This window comes from Hyperolius riggenbachi, chromosome 5 (genome assembly GCF_040937935.1).
Source record: "Hyperolius riggenbachi isolate aHypRig1 chromosome 5, aHypRig1.pri, whole genome shotgun sequence".
NCBI classification, from domain to species: Eukaryota; Metazoa; Chordata; class Amphibia; order Anura; family Hyperoliidae; genus Hyperolius; species Hyperolius riggenbachi.
In genome coordinates, this window is record NC_090650.1 from 246,973,403 (window position 1) to 246,986,175 (window position 12,773).

General features: G+C 41.7%; 1 protein-coding gene across 1 annotated transcript in view; it reads right to left on the reverse strand.

The window, feature by feature from the left end:
* Positions 1-12,773, reverse strand: part of DROSHA (drosha ribonuclease III) — a 417,719-nt gene that overhangs the window by 320,873 nt on the left and 84,073 nt on the right. The window contains exons 7-9 of the mRNA XM_068236738.1: positions 8,592-8,672; positions 5,486-5,572; positions 2,564-2,650 (exon numbers count right to left, since the gene is read on the reverse strand). Coding sequence (XP_068092839.1) covers positions 2,564-2,650; positions 5,486-5,572; positions 8,592-8,672 — 255 coding nt within the window. The remainder of the gene's footprint in view (positions 1-2,563; positions 2,651-5,485; positions 5,573-8,591; positions 8,673-12,773) is intronic.

The window sequence follows — 12,773 nt, forward strand, 5'->3', positions numbered from 1 at the left end:
TTTACAAGTACTCTTACCAAGGACTAGTTTTAGTCTAAAGGGAATAAATATAGTAGTCTACATATCCTTCTCACTTCAGTTGTCTTGTAAAATTCCTAAGCGTTGGCAGTTAAGAGACGAATTTCATGTTACATACTTTTAATCAACAAAATTGTAATATGCAAATTAGAGGAGTCGGAGTCGTGGAGTCGGAGTCGGTGGAATCCTAAACTGAGGAGTCGGAGTCGGTGGATTTTTGGACCGACTCCACAGCCCTGGAAAAAATGGATGGCATTCAACCAAAAATTGAATCACACACGGGAATCCCTGGAGGGATTTGGATATGTTCTCGTATCACAACAAGTGCCAGTATTATGTCTCGCAAATGCATGCCGGCACAGTGGAAACGAGCCCATAACCTATCAACACTCAGAAGAAATCCACACAAACACAAGGGGAACGTACATATTTAATGCAGATGTAGTGCTTGGTGGTGATGGTAAACCTAGAACTGCTAAGGAGTGCTAAGGACTTTGTCACCACGTTGCCTGGTTGGCCACCATGCTAGCAATGAAGGCAATGCTGGGCTTTGAAAACTCATGAAGCTTTCTATCCCCATTACAATGTAACTGGAAAAAAATGAGTGTATGTATATATATATAACTCGCAAAGACTGACTTAATTTGAACAAGATGTTTAACCTGATACACATCAGTACATCGAACATTATAAAGTTGTGTACACATGCAAGTGTAACACCAGGCAAAATTGACCATTTTCCATAAATTGTACACCCCAGTGATAATACAGTGCTACACTGTCCTTGCAAGTAACAAATGGCCGCCAAATGCTGTCTCTCTTGACGCTGCCCAACTCAAGCAAGAGTGTAAGGGCTAGTTCACACTGGGTGATTTCTTAGCGCTTTGCTGATTGTCGGCGATCAGCAAAGCACTGCTTCTAATGTATCCCTATGAATACATTTACACTGCAGATTTTGCGATTTCGATCAATCGCAAACGTGCTGCATGCAGCGTTTTGGGGACGATCGCGCTGGGATTCTCCTTTTATTGAATCGGGAGATTTCACCTGCTGAATTGCGATCGCGGGCAAGCAACGGGGAAGCGCCGAATGTGAACCAGCCCTAAGGGAAGCCAGGAAGAAGACAACGGATCAACGGAAACTCTTCAGTCTTCTCTGTCAATCACCGAGGAAGCAAAACCGTCTCAGCTGTCAGCAGTCAGAGAGCAGATTAACGCTACAAATTGTCAAGGGAAATCAGCAGCATTACAAGCAAAACACAGGTGACCCACTTACAATAGCAGTTATACTGACTATTGACTGATCATCTGTGATGAACAAAGTAGTCTGTCTCCTAATGCAGGACTGTGGTGGCCCAAGGAAAATAAAGAAACTTAGCCAATCAAATATAACAGCTGCTGTTCACGTAGAAGCCAACTGGTTAATTGTGCTAATTAAACCCTGAAGTAGTGGGTTAAATTCCCTTCATGGGCAATTTCATTCCAGGAGAACACTTTCTTCACCAACATTGCTCATATAATACAGAGGTGTTATACTGAACTCCATTAATAAGATAAGATGCTGGGCAGCACATTTTTTTTTTAAGAAAACTGTTAAATGGAAGCATTTCAGTATAAACAGCACATGTCCCATAACTGAAGACTTCTATTCCTGAAGTCTGTGCTGGCTGTATGTCTGTGCCAGAGCTGACTGAATTTCTGCAATAGTGCACGCTATTGTTTGTGCACCAGAAATATAATTTACATGGAAATGCAGTCAGCACTGATGTAACAATAGAACACCTCATTTAAACCGAAGTATACCCCCCAATCAGGACAGCAACACCATTTATAAGTGGGAAGCACGGTGGCGTAGTGGTTAGCTCTCTCGCCTTGCACCGCTGGGTCCCCGGTTCGAATCCCAGCCAGGGCACTATCTGCAAAGAGTTTGTATGTTCTCTCCGTGTCTGCGTGGGTTTCCTCTAGGCACTCCGGTTTCCTCCCACATTCCAAAAACATACGGATAAGTGAATTGGCTCCCCCTAAAATTGGCCCTAGACTACAGTACTTACACTACATAATATAGACATATGGCAATGGTAGGGATTAGATTGTGAGCTCCTTTAAGGGACAGTTAGTGACATGATATATATATATATATATATATATATATATATATATATATATATATATATATATATATATATATATATATACTCTGTACAGCGCTGCGTAATATGTCGGCGCTGTATAAATACTAAATAATAATAATAATCATACCACATCTTTCATGCAGGGTATTTATTATTGCCATTAATACAGACAGATAAGTTCAAAAGCATTTAGATACAAACAGACTTTTCCAACTGTTCTTAAACCATCTCAAGAAAGAACACAGAGTCCTTTACAAAGTTTTCTTAGTTTATTTCTTTATTTCACCATGGTAAACTGCTTTCTTTCAAAACTGGCAAACAACGAAGAAAACTTCAGCTTCAAATCTCACACATTTTCAAGTGTGGGAATTGTATTAGCACTGGTCTGTGTCATATAAAACAAGATATACTTACATCTGTGAGCGGGGCATGGGAGAACATGGAAAACCCTTCAAAGATATACTCATGGTCATCATACTCTATAACAGTCGGCCGGTCGGTCTGAAATAAAGCAAAGCACAATAAGATTGTGATGAAGCTGCTTATGATATTTATCAGTCATTTCTCAAGGTGTCCAGAAAGTTGCATCCTGCCAGCTGGCTGTCGCAAGGAGCAGGCAGGAAGTTGTAAAACATGTTAATCAGTTGTTTGTAGCACACTCTATTTATGTCTAATGCATCCATAAAAAGGTTCAGGCTTACTTCCAGGTGATCTGGATGCCCAGACGCTGGGCCAAGGATCAAGAGCATGCAGTAAGTGACTGACACTTCCTCTAATGCAGAGCAAGTCAGCTGCCAGCATCCATATCAGGACAGCAGAAAGGTTAATTAAGGAGCAGCAGCAGCAAAATAAAATGTTCACATATTCTAATTTCGCTTTAACCTCCTCACTATATATCAACAAACCATTAGCAGGAATTGGTGAATAAATTAGCAGCCAAACAAATCCCAGACATAATTGGGGAAGTTCATTCCACTTGCCAATTTGCAGACACCACACAAATCAACAACGAAACATAAGCAAGAATACAACGAGGAATTCATCAATCTTTTTTATGTCCGCTCAAGAAACCTGTTAAATCCTGAATTGAATGTAGAGAATTTACCTCCATTGATGCGTGCAAAAATACTTGGTATGACTCGTAACTCAAAGCCGTTTTGTACATCACAAGTACACGTTGAAGGGAATGTCTTTTATACTGGATCGGCAGATAAATAAATCCTGCAGCCATCTAAATAGTGCCTCTGTGCTGATGCAAAGATATAACTCTTGTGATGTGATTTGATTACATTTACACTTGGAAATATAAGGTAAGAACATCCAAGCACTGTAAGAATGGCACCAGCGTGATCACAGCTAGACTGCTCTGCATTCAAAGTTCAGGTCAAAATCTAAATGCTACACAAGCTTCAAAAATATCTTAGGAGATATTTTAATATCAAATAGATAGGGTAATAGCTAAGTAAATGAAGAGACCTCATACATTCTTCTTCAAGTTAACAGCATATCAACTATTAACTGCCATTCTTTATAAAGAAATGCAAATCCTGACATGATTATTATTATTTAGTATTTATATAGTGCCAACATCTTCCGTACTGCTGTATAGAGTATACTGACTTGTCACTTAAAGAGGAACTCCAGTGAAAATAATGTAGTAAAAAAAGTGCTTCATTTTTTACCATAATTATGTATAAATGATTTAGTCAGTGTTTGCTCATTGTAAAATCTTTCCTCTCCCAGATTCACATTCTGACATTTATTACATGGTGACATTGTTACTGTGGGCAGGTTATTTAGCTGTTTCTAGCTGCTCTGTCTGTTACAGACAGCTAATAACAGCTATTTCCTGTCTCTGAACATTGTTACATTGTGGCAGTTTGCCAGCAGTACCGCGGTATTCAGAGCCTCTTGTGGGAGGGGTTTCAGCACAAAATCAGTCACACAGCGCCCCCTGATGGTCTGTTTGTGAAAATCATTGTCTTTCTCATGTAAAATGGGGTATCAGCTACTGATTGGGAAAAAGTTCAATTCTTGGTTGGAGTTTCTCTTTAACTGTCCCCAGAGGAGCTCATAATCTACCATATTTTTCAGCATATAAGATGCACTTTTTCTACCCCAAATGGGAAGTAAAAGTCCATGCATTTTATATGCCATACACAGGGAGCTCCCGATATGAACTACTGACCCGACGTGACGCCAGGGACTCCCTGTATCGTCCCCGTGCGCCCCCCGTATCCTCCACTTCCCCTGAATAAATACAATTAGCAGCGGTGCGGCTCACCTAATCCACAGCTCAAGCTGTGATCACAGACCTCCACTACTCTCCTGCACAGCTCCGCTAGTTTCAGCTTCTGCTGCGATCACCCCTGAGCTGTGGATGAGCCACGCTGCCGCGGCAGAGGAGATTGGGGTGGAGTGGAGGAGGTCACCGGGGGATAGAAAGGGAGCAATGGAGATGAAAACATGACAGAGTGTAACACATCCCCACATTTTACTATTAAAAAGGAGTTCATTTTAGGCAGTGCCCTCTAGTTGCCTCCTCCCAAACTGTGCCAAAATAAATATTTGCTATTAATAGTGCATAGGCATGGAGGTGCCAATATGTACTGGAACTAAGTTGATTTATGTGTAAGATTATGGTTTCAGTTTATTTTGTCCTCCATATCCTTAAAGAGAAACTCCGACCAAGAATTGAACTTTATCCCAATCAGTAGCGGATACCCCCTTTTACATGAGAAATCTATTCCTTTTCACAAACAGACCATCAGGGGGCGCTGTATGACTGATATTGTGGTGAAACCCCTCCCACACAAAACTCTGAGGACCGTGATACTCCTGGCAGTTTCCTGTCTGTGAACCCTGTTACATTGTGGGAAATAGCTGTTTACAGCTGTTTCCAACTGCCAAAACAGCAAGCAGCAGCTACATCACTTGCCAGCAGTAAAAATGTCACCATGTAATAAATGTCAGAATATAAATCAGGGACTTAAAATATTTTACAATGGGCAAACACTGACTAAATCATTTATACATAATTGTAAAAATGAAGCACTTTTTTTTTATTACATTATTTTCACTGGAGTTCCTCTTTAAATACAGAAGCCTAAGATTTAAGTACTAGCACATTAATACTACCTGGACCACATGAGGAGCTACAGTTAACATGCCAGGAAAGTAAAGTATTTGACTTATTTTTGTAGCTCAAATCATTGGGATCCCTAGTTCTCCAGGGTTTTTGCTCATGACAATGCTGACTAGATCATGCCTAAAAACAACATAAAAGATCCCTGGAAATGTTATTTTAGAATTCTGACAAACAGCTCTCATACTTACTAAAAAGTTGGTTGGTGGAGATACAGTGATTCTGTAATGAAAAAGACGTCCTGCGTTGTTTGTCATTGGACGGCATGCTTTGATTGACTGGAGAATAAGAATATAAAAGAGAATACATTAAGAGTTTGAACACACTGCATAACTGAATTGTGCTGCTGCATGTAAGTAGGCCATATGATTATGGCGGTCGATCGACCAAGAGAAGGATCTCTCCTCAGATCGAATCTGAACAGAGAGCGATCCATTGGCTGCCATAAACCACAGGCCGATTTTCAATTGATCTCAGCATGAAAACTTTTGGTAATCAGCCTTGTGATGCCGCCTCATCGCTGCGGCCACATCCCCACCTCTAATGTTTTATATGCTCCCCCATTCATTTCGGCTTTGGCACCCCATGTAGCTGCTGGAGTTATAGCACATGCTTTAAGCCAGTAGTCATGTGGGACTCAATAAACCTTTTAATCCACACCAGCTCACTGCTTATATTATAGTCTCATGCTGCAGCATTGCTTAGCAATCATGTGATGTCCTTTTCCGTTCTCTCAGCCGTTCATGGGTAAGTGGACACCGCCCCCTTGCTATTCCTCTGCTTGGCGAGAGCGGGCAGTCCCACCACTATTGAGCCATAGCAGCAAGTGACATGGCAAGCTGACTCCCTGTTACATCAGCTAAAGAGAGCAGGCTGCACCGCTACCCATCACCACCAGTGACTACTGAAACATCACGATGGAGACAACACCTGGAGGCTGCCGCCCACAATCCTCAGGAGAGCTCAGTCCCTGACTATTTTAAAAGGAACACACACCTATATAGGCTGTATCTCACCGAAAGCCACATAAAATCCAGGTGAGACCCGTCCTGGACAGAGTATTACTCTTATTATACATATATATTCTTACAGCGCTCTTTCTTCTCTCTTTTTACATACCTATTGGATCCTGTAACTGCCCAGAATAGGAACGCCAGATCCAGGGCTGTGGACTACGTACAAAAATGATCCGACCCCAACTCCTCAGTTTATGAAACCACCGACTCCGACGCCAACTCCGACTACAGGTACCCAAAATGAGTACCGAGTCCGACTCCTTAGCCTACTACTTGTGGATTTGGTAAAAAAAAAAAATCATCCGACTCTGACTCCCAACACCTCAGTTTATGAAACCGCCGATTCCGACTCCAGGTAACCAAAATTGCTCAGACTCCTCGACTCCAACTCCACAGCCCTGGTCATATCGCACCATAAAGGTATTGATCCAGATTCACACTCCTTCACTTTATAAGGATTTAATCATATGCCTTGCCTTATAGAAGCGTTATCTTACATTTTAAAGTAGTGAAAGTCAGCTTTTTTAAGGTGATCACATACCTGTCTGATTTCAAACAACTGTTCAAATCATTGATAACAAGATCATTTCAGATTTTATTTTCAAGGCAAATGCTACCACCACGATCGGTGCAACTTCAGTGTAATGCAAGCCCCTATTTAGATCACAAGAGCATATAGGCACAGATGTCCTGGCACCTTAGACTTCCCCCTCCATAAACCTTCAAACCCCTGCCAAACCGCAAAGCAAATGTGCTGGCTGTCCTTCCTTACTTCCATTGCCCATTATAGGTAGCTACAGGTGCCTCTTAGCATTAGGTAGTCAGGTGTACCCTTAGTATTAGGTAGCTAGAGGTGCCCCTGACTTAAGTGACATCTCATCAGGGGAATGCCAAGAGTTGGGTGAGTAACCTCTAGTTCACACTCCATTTGGGACTATGCATAGGGAAGGAGGGAGGGAGACACTATGGGAGGGGAGTGAGCCGCCTTTCCATCATCAGGTGCCTGTAGGCACATGCCTACAGTGCCTTATGGTAAATCCGACCCTGGTCTAATGTGTATGTTTTAATTACAATTGACTTAATCTACAGCTACATACTTTGTGCCACACAATGCAGTAATAAGTGATCAAGATGGAGCAGAACTAATCAAATTTTTCCAGTTTGTATTTTCAGCCGATCAGACTCTAAAGGCTGGTTCACACTCGAGCAGTTTTTAGCACTTTGCTGATGGACAGCAGTCAGTGAAGTGTTGCTGTTAATGTATCCCTATGGGATTATTGTCACTCTGCTGAATGCATCACTTTGGAGCAATTGTAGTGCGATTCTTGTTCTGTTGAACATGAATCACAACGCAAATCGCAAATCAAAATTGATCGCTATTAACAATTTGCGTTCCGAGTGTGAACTAGCCCTCAGACTTCAGGAAGATCTGATCAAATTGACAGAATCTGCCAAGAAGAAATAAAAAAAAAAATTGAAGTACTTTAGCAAGCTGCCTTTGGCTTATTTATGCAGAGGCTGAGATGTAGCCCAATGGATTGCAATGAATGTATTTTTCATGCACAAACTGTGTACCAGGTATAAGAACTGATGCTCTCACAGCTTGGAAATGAACTGGCGCAGAGAGTACAATGGTGATCAGGGTGCTACTAATCTGCACTTCCAATGCACCATAATCCTAATAATAATAACCCTAATTTAATAGGATGCGGACTATGGAGAATTATAAATCTTCAAGCCAGCAAAACATTTTCAGATATACTTCATTTCATCTGTTTATTTAGTTGCAAGCCTGAAGTTCAGTTCTAATGGTGCAATTAAAGTATATTTCGCAAGGAATAAAAAAAAAACTAAAAGGGCTAATGAAATAGGCAACTACTGTATTTTGAAAAAACAGAAATTATCCAAAATAAAAACAATATATATTAAAACAATAGACCATGTTTCTGGGGTCTGTATTGTCACCTGTAAAAGTACAACAGTACAAAAGTAGGTTGCACCAAAACCTTCAGGCAAAGGAAGGATTTTTCTGCCTGGCTACAGGACGAAAGATGATGCTCTTGGATTTTCATACGACACTACCAGGATTTAGTTGCAGGCAATACCTTAGATTTTGGAGCAGCATTGTCAAGAACATGCTTGAATGACAAATTCCTTCCAAAAGGACACTGACAGACAAGACAGAACACACAGTGGTGACAGAAAATATACCCCAGGTAAAACAGCAACACACCAGTGATTGAGACACACGTATTTCATTTTAAAAGCAACTGTCATTTACCTCCTCTCCGGGATAAAAGCTGTGGCGGATTCCTGTATTCCGGGCTTTAACACTGCACTTACACAGGGGGCCGTCATTCATCTGATAAAATAAAAGCATCTGTATTAATCGAATGACAGTCATGATCATCTATTCCTGCTGAAAGACCTAAATGACATTCAACTGAACCATCAAGAACTCTCATGAGTTGATTATACTCAAATACTGGACAATATCAAAAAATTATCTACACACCTAACACGTCAGCATATGGTGACATGTATTACAACCCTAAATCAGCACCACTCAGACCTATATTCTTTGTAAATGATGTATATCAGATATGCTACTGACAAAACAAATGGAAGCAGCAATATTGGGAACTCAAGAGGAGTCACTTTGCAGAGACTGCAGTGGGTGAGTCACTCATATACAGTTGATGTCTCCTTAAAGGGTGAGACAGAATTTAATAAAAAAAAAAAAAAACATCTATGTAGCATCTATGTATTATCTGGTAGTGCATGCACGGTGCCTTCAGCCACTAATTTTAGAAAATGTGCTCAAAAATGGCTAAAACTACATTTGTCCATCCTCTTAAAAATTGCCTTTCAAATCTCCATTCTTAGCAAGCAGTGGCCTTTGATGCCCCATCTTCTTAACCTTGCTCCCTCCGGTGATATCCACATACTTCTTAGCTGAATTGCGACTCATTTCTTAAATGCTTGTCACACTAGGGGCCATATGCAACTACATTTTTCACCTGCGTTTTCTCCTAGGTGATATTTTTACAACTTGTCATAAAATGCCTTTTAAAGGGACTCCGAGCAGTGCAGAAACTATGGAAAAATGCATATCATTTTAAAGCTCTCTTTCCAATGATATATAAACCGCCACCCTACGCCTTTTAGTTTTCGCTATTTTCGCGATTGAAATTGCCGCGGCCGCGATTTCGATCGCGAAAATAGAGAAAACTAAAAGGCGTAGGGCAACGATTTAGGTGTCATCAGAAAGAGGAGAAAGAGAGCTTTAAAATGATATCCATCTTTCCATAGTTATATTGTATTACACAGGACGACACTTTCCCCAGTGTCAGCAGCTCCATTCTGCTGAATGCAGCTGCTGACTTTGACAAAAAGTCGCCCTGTGTAATACAATATAACTATGGAAAGATGGATATCATTTTAAAGCTCTCTTTCTCCTCTTTCTGACGACACCTAAATCGTTGCCCTACGCCTTTTAGTTTTCTCTATTTTCGCGATTGAAATTGCAGCCGCGGCAATTTCAATCGCGAAAATAGCGAAAACTAAAAGGCGTAGGGTGGCGGTTTATATATCATTGGATAGAGGAGAAAGAGAGCTTTAAAATGATGTGCATCTTTCCATAGTTTCTGCACTGCTCGGAGTCCCTTTAAGCCACCAGCAAGCAAGAAAATACTCAAAATAAATTTTATAGCACTTTTTCGCCAACTTTAGGGTACTTTTTCAGATGTAAAATGCTGAAAAATTTGTCAAAAGAGAAGATGAAAAATGATATCCTAAGGACAGTGATGGCTAACATTGGCACTCCAGCTGTGGTGGAACTACAAGTCCCATGAGGCATTGCAATACTCTGACAGCTCTAAACATAACTTGGTGAGGCAGAGGCATAATGGGATTTGTAGTTTTGTCACAGCTGGAGTGCCAAGGTTAGCCATCACTGTCCTAGGAGAAAACTCAGGAGAAAAAATGAATTGTATATGGGCCTAGGAGCCATATGCAATTCACTTTTTCGCCTGAGTTTTCTCCTAGGATTTTTTTTTATCTTCAATTAGCTTTTTAGCGCTTTGCAATGGAAAAAGTATCAAAAAAGAAGGTGAAAAAGTATTGTCAAAATTATTTGGAGTATTTGTTTGCTTGCTGGTGGTTTAACAATTTAAAGACAATGTAACGCATTAAAACGTCATGTTCGCCGCTATAAACTGCAACATGACCTTTAAATGAGTTACATTGTAACTCTGCCGCTGGTTGCGAGTGGGCGTGCTCCCGCCGCGAGCGCATGTCGGGTCCTGCTGCTTAGTGATTGGACCAGGGAATCACATGTTCCCTGGGCCAATCAAGTGCCAGTAACAAGGCAGATTATTGTGACAAGCCAGTAACCATGATGTCTTGTTGTGTCATTAAACAAACTTGCTTTCTCCCTCCCAGCTCATCCATCATCCATCACCTCAAACTGCTGTCAATCAGCATTCAGAGGTGACAGGAGCTGTGAGGGAGAAAGAGACTGTGATTGTGGTAGGATTTTTACTTTTTTGAAATAAAATTCCAACCCCATACTATTAATAAACCCCTTATCCTCCCCCTCCTTTGCCATTTACCTCTTTTCTGTTTTATTTTAGTACTTTTTAGTACTTTTCACCCCTTCTACACTTATTCTGATATTTCTATCTATAATTTTCTATTCTTTCTTTTCATTTTCATAAAAAAAAACCCTCTCTTTCTGTTATTAATCGATCGCTCGATTAATCGCTTGATCTGTCTGTCTATCCATCCCATCCATCCATCTATTGCTATGGCGGGTAGACTCTATTCTGTTGAGGAGGCAGCCGCCTTCCTCGAGCAGAGCAGCAGCAGTGGAGATGATTCGGGGAGCGAATGGCACCCAACGAGCAGCAGCTCTGAGTCAGATTCTGACAGTTCAGAGAGCGTTGGGCAGCGTCTCCCCGCTTCAGAAGGGATGATGATGATTCCACTGTCCAGGTCCCTTCAGATGCCACCGCAAGGGGCTCAGTGGGTAGCACAGCTGCAGCTAGCATCAGATGCCGGAGGGGAGCCAGGCAAAGGTAGGTACTCCCACAGGTACCTGAGGACATAATTCAGGGCACCTGGTCACACGCTAACCTTGTAGCACCCAATGTCCCGCCTTTTACAGGGGCAAGTGGAATATCAGTACCCACTGACAACTTTAGGCCTGCTGATTTCTTCCAGCTTTTTGTGGGTGATGATTTGCTGCAGCACATTGTGGAGCAAACTAATTTGTATGTGCAGCAGTATATTGCCCAGAAGCCCACCTGTTATTTGGCTGAAAAATGGGAGCCCACCACCATACCTGAGCTAAAGGTGTTTCTGGCCCTAACGCTACATATGGGCATAGTCCAACAGCCAGAAATGAGACTGTACTGGTCTAATGACTTTTAGCACAGCACACCCCTGTTTCCAGCTTCAATGAGCAGGCAGCGCTATGAGGCTCTTATAAAGTGCCCGCACTTTGCAGATAATTCAGAAAATGTCCCCAAAGATGATCCTGCCCATGATAAGCTTTTTAAGCTAAGGCCCATCCTTACCCACCTCAGTACAAAATTTAGTGAGGTGTACACCCCAGAGAGAGATTTTGCAGTGGATGAATCCCTACTACCGTTCCATGGTAGATTATCCATCAAACAATATATCCCTAGTAAGACTGCAAAGTATGGGGTGAAATGTTATAAGCTATGTGAGAGCAGCAATGGCTACAGACATGCTTTTTTTTTGCTGTATGAGGGCAAAGATAGCCATTTACAGCAAGCTGGGTGCCCACCGTACATGCCAACCAGTGGGAAAATTGTGGTGGAACTAGCCAATCCCCACTCCTCCACGAAGGCTATCATGTGTACGTGGATAACTTTTATACCAGCATTCCCCTTTACACATTTTTATATTCTGGTGTCTGTGGAATGGTGAGGCCAAACCGCATAGGCCTCTCACCACAGGTGCTTAATAAAGAAAATGAACAAAGGGGAAACGCACAGTCTCAGATGTGGTGAGCTCCTGGCTGTCAAATATAGGGACAAGAGAGACGTCATGGTCCTGACATCCATTCATAATGAAGAAATGGTTCCTGTCACAACCTCCAGAGAGCAGATTGAAAAGCCAGTGGCATTGGTCGACTACACAAAGAATATGGGTGCGGTGGATCTTGCGGACCAAATGCTCTCCTACTACTTTTTAAAGAAAAAAAAAAAAGAGGGCCTGGTACAAAAAAGTTTTTTTTTACCTCCTGCAGATGGCCATGCACAACGCTTTTGTGCTCTTTAAAAAGACAGGCCACGGTGACAGCTACCTCCCGTTTATGCGAGAAGCTTTAAGATCACTGATAAATAAAAGCGTAAACCTAATGGAGGAATTAAATCCCATGCAACTGGATGGCACAGTTCACCTAAGGGGAAAACATTTTCCTGCCCTGATCCCC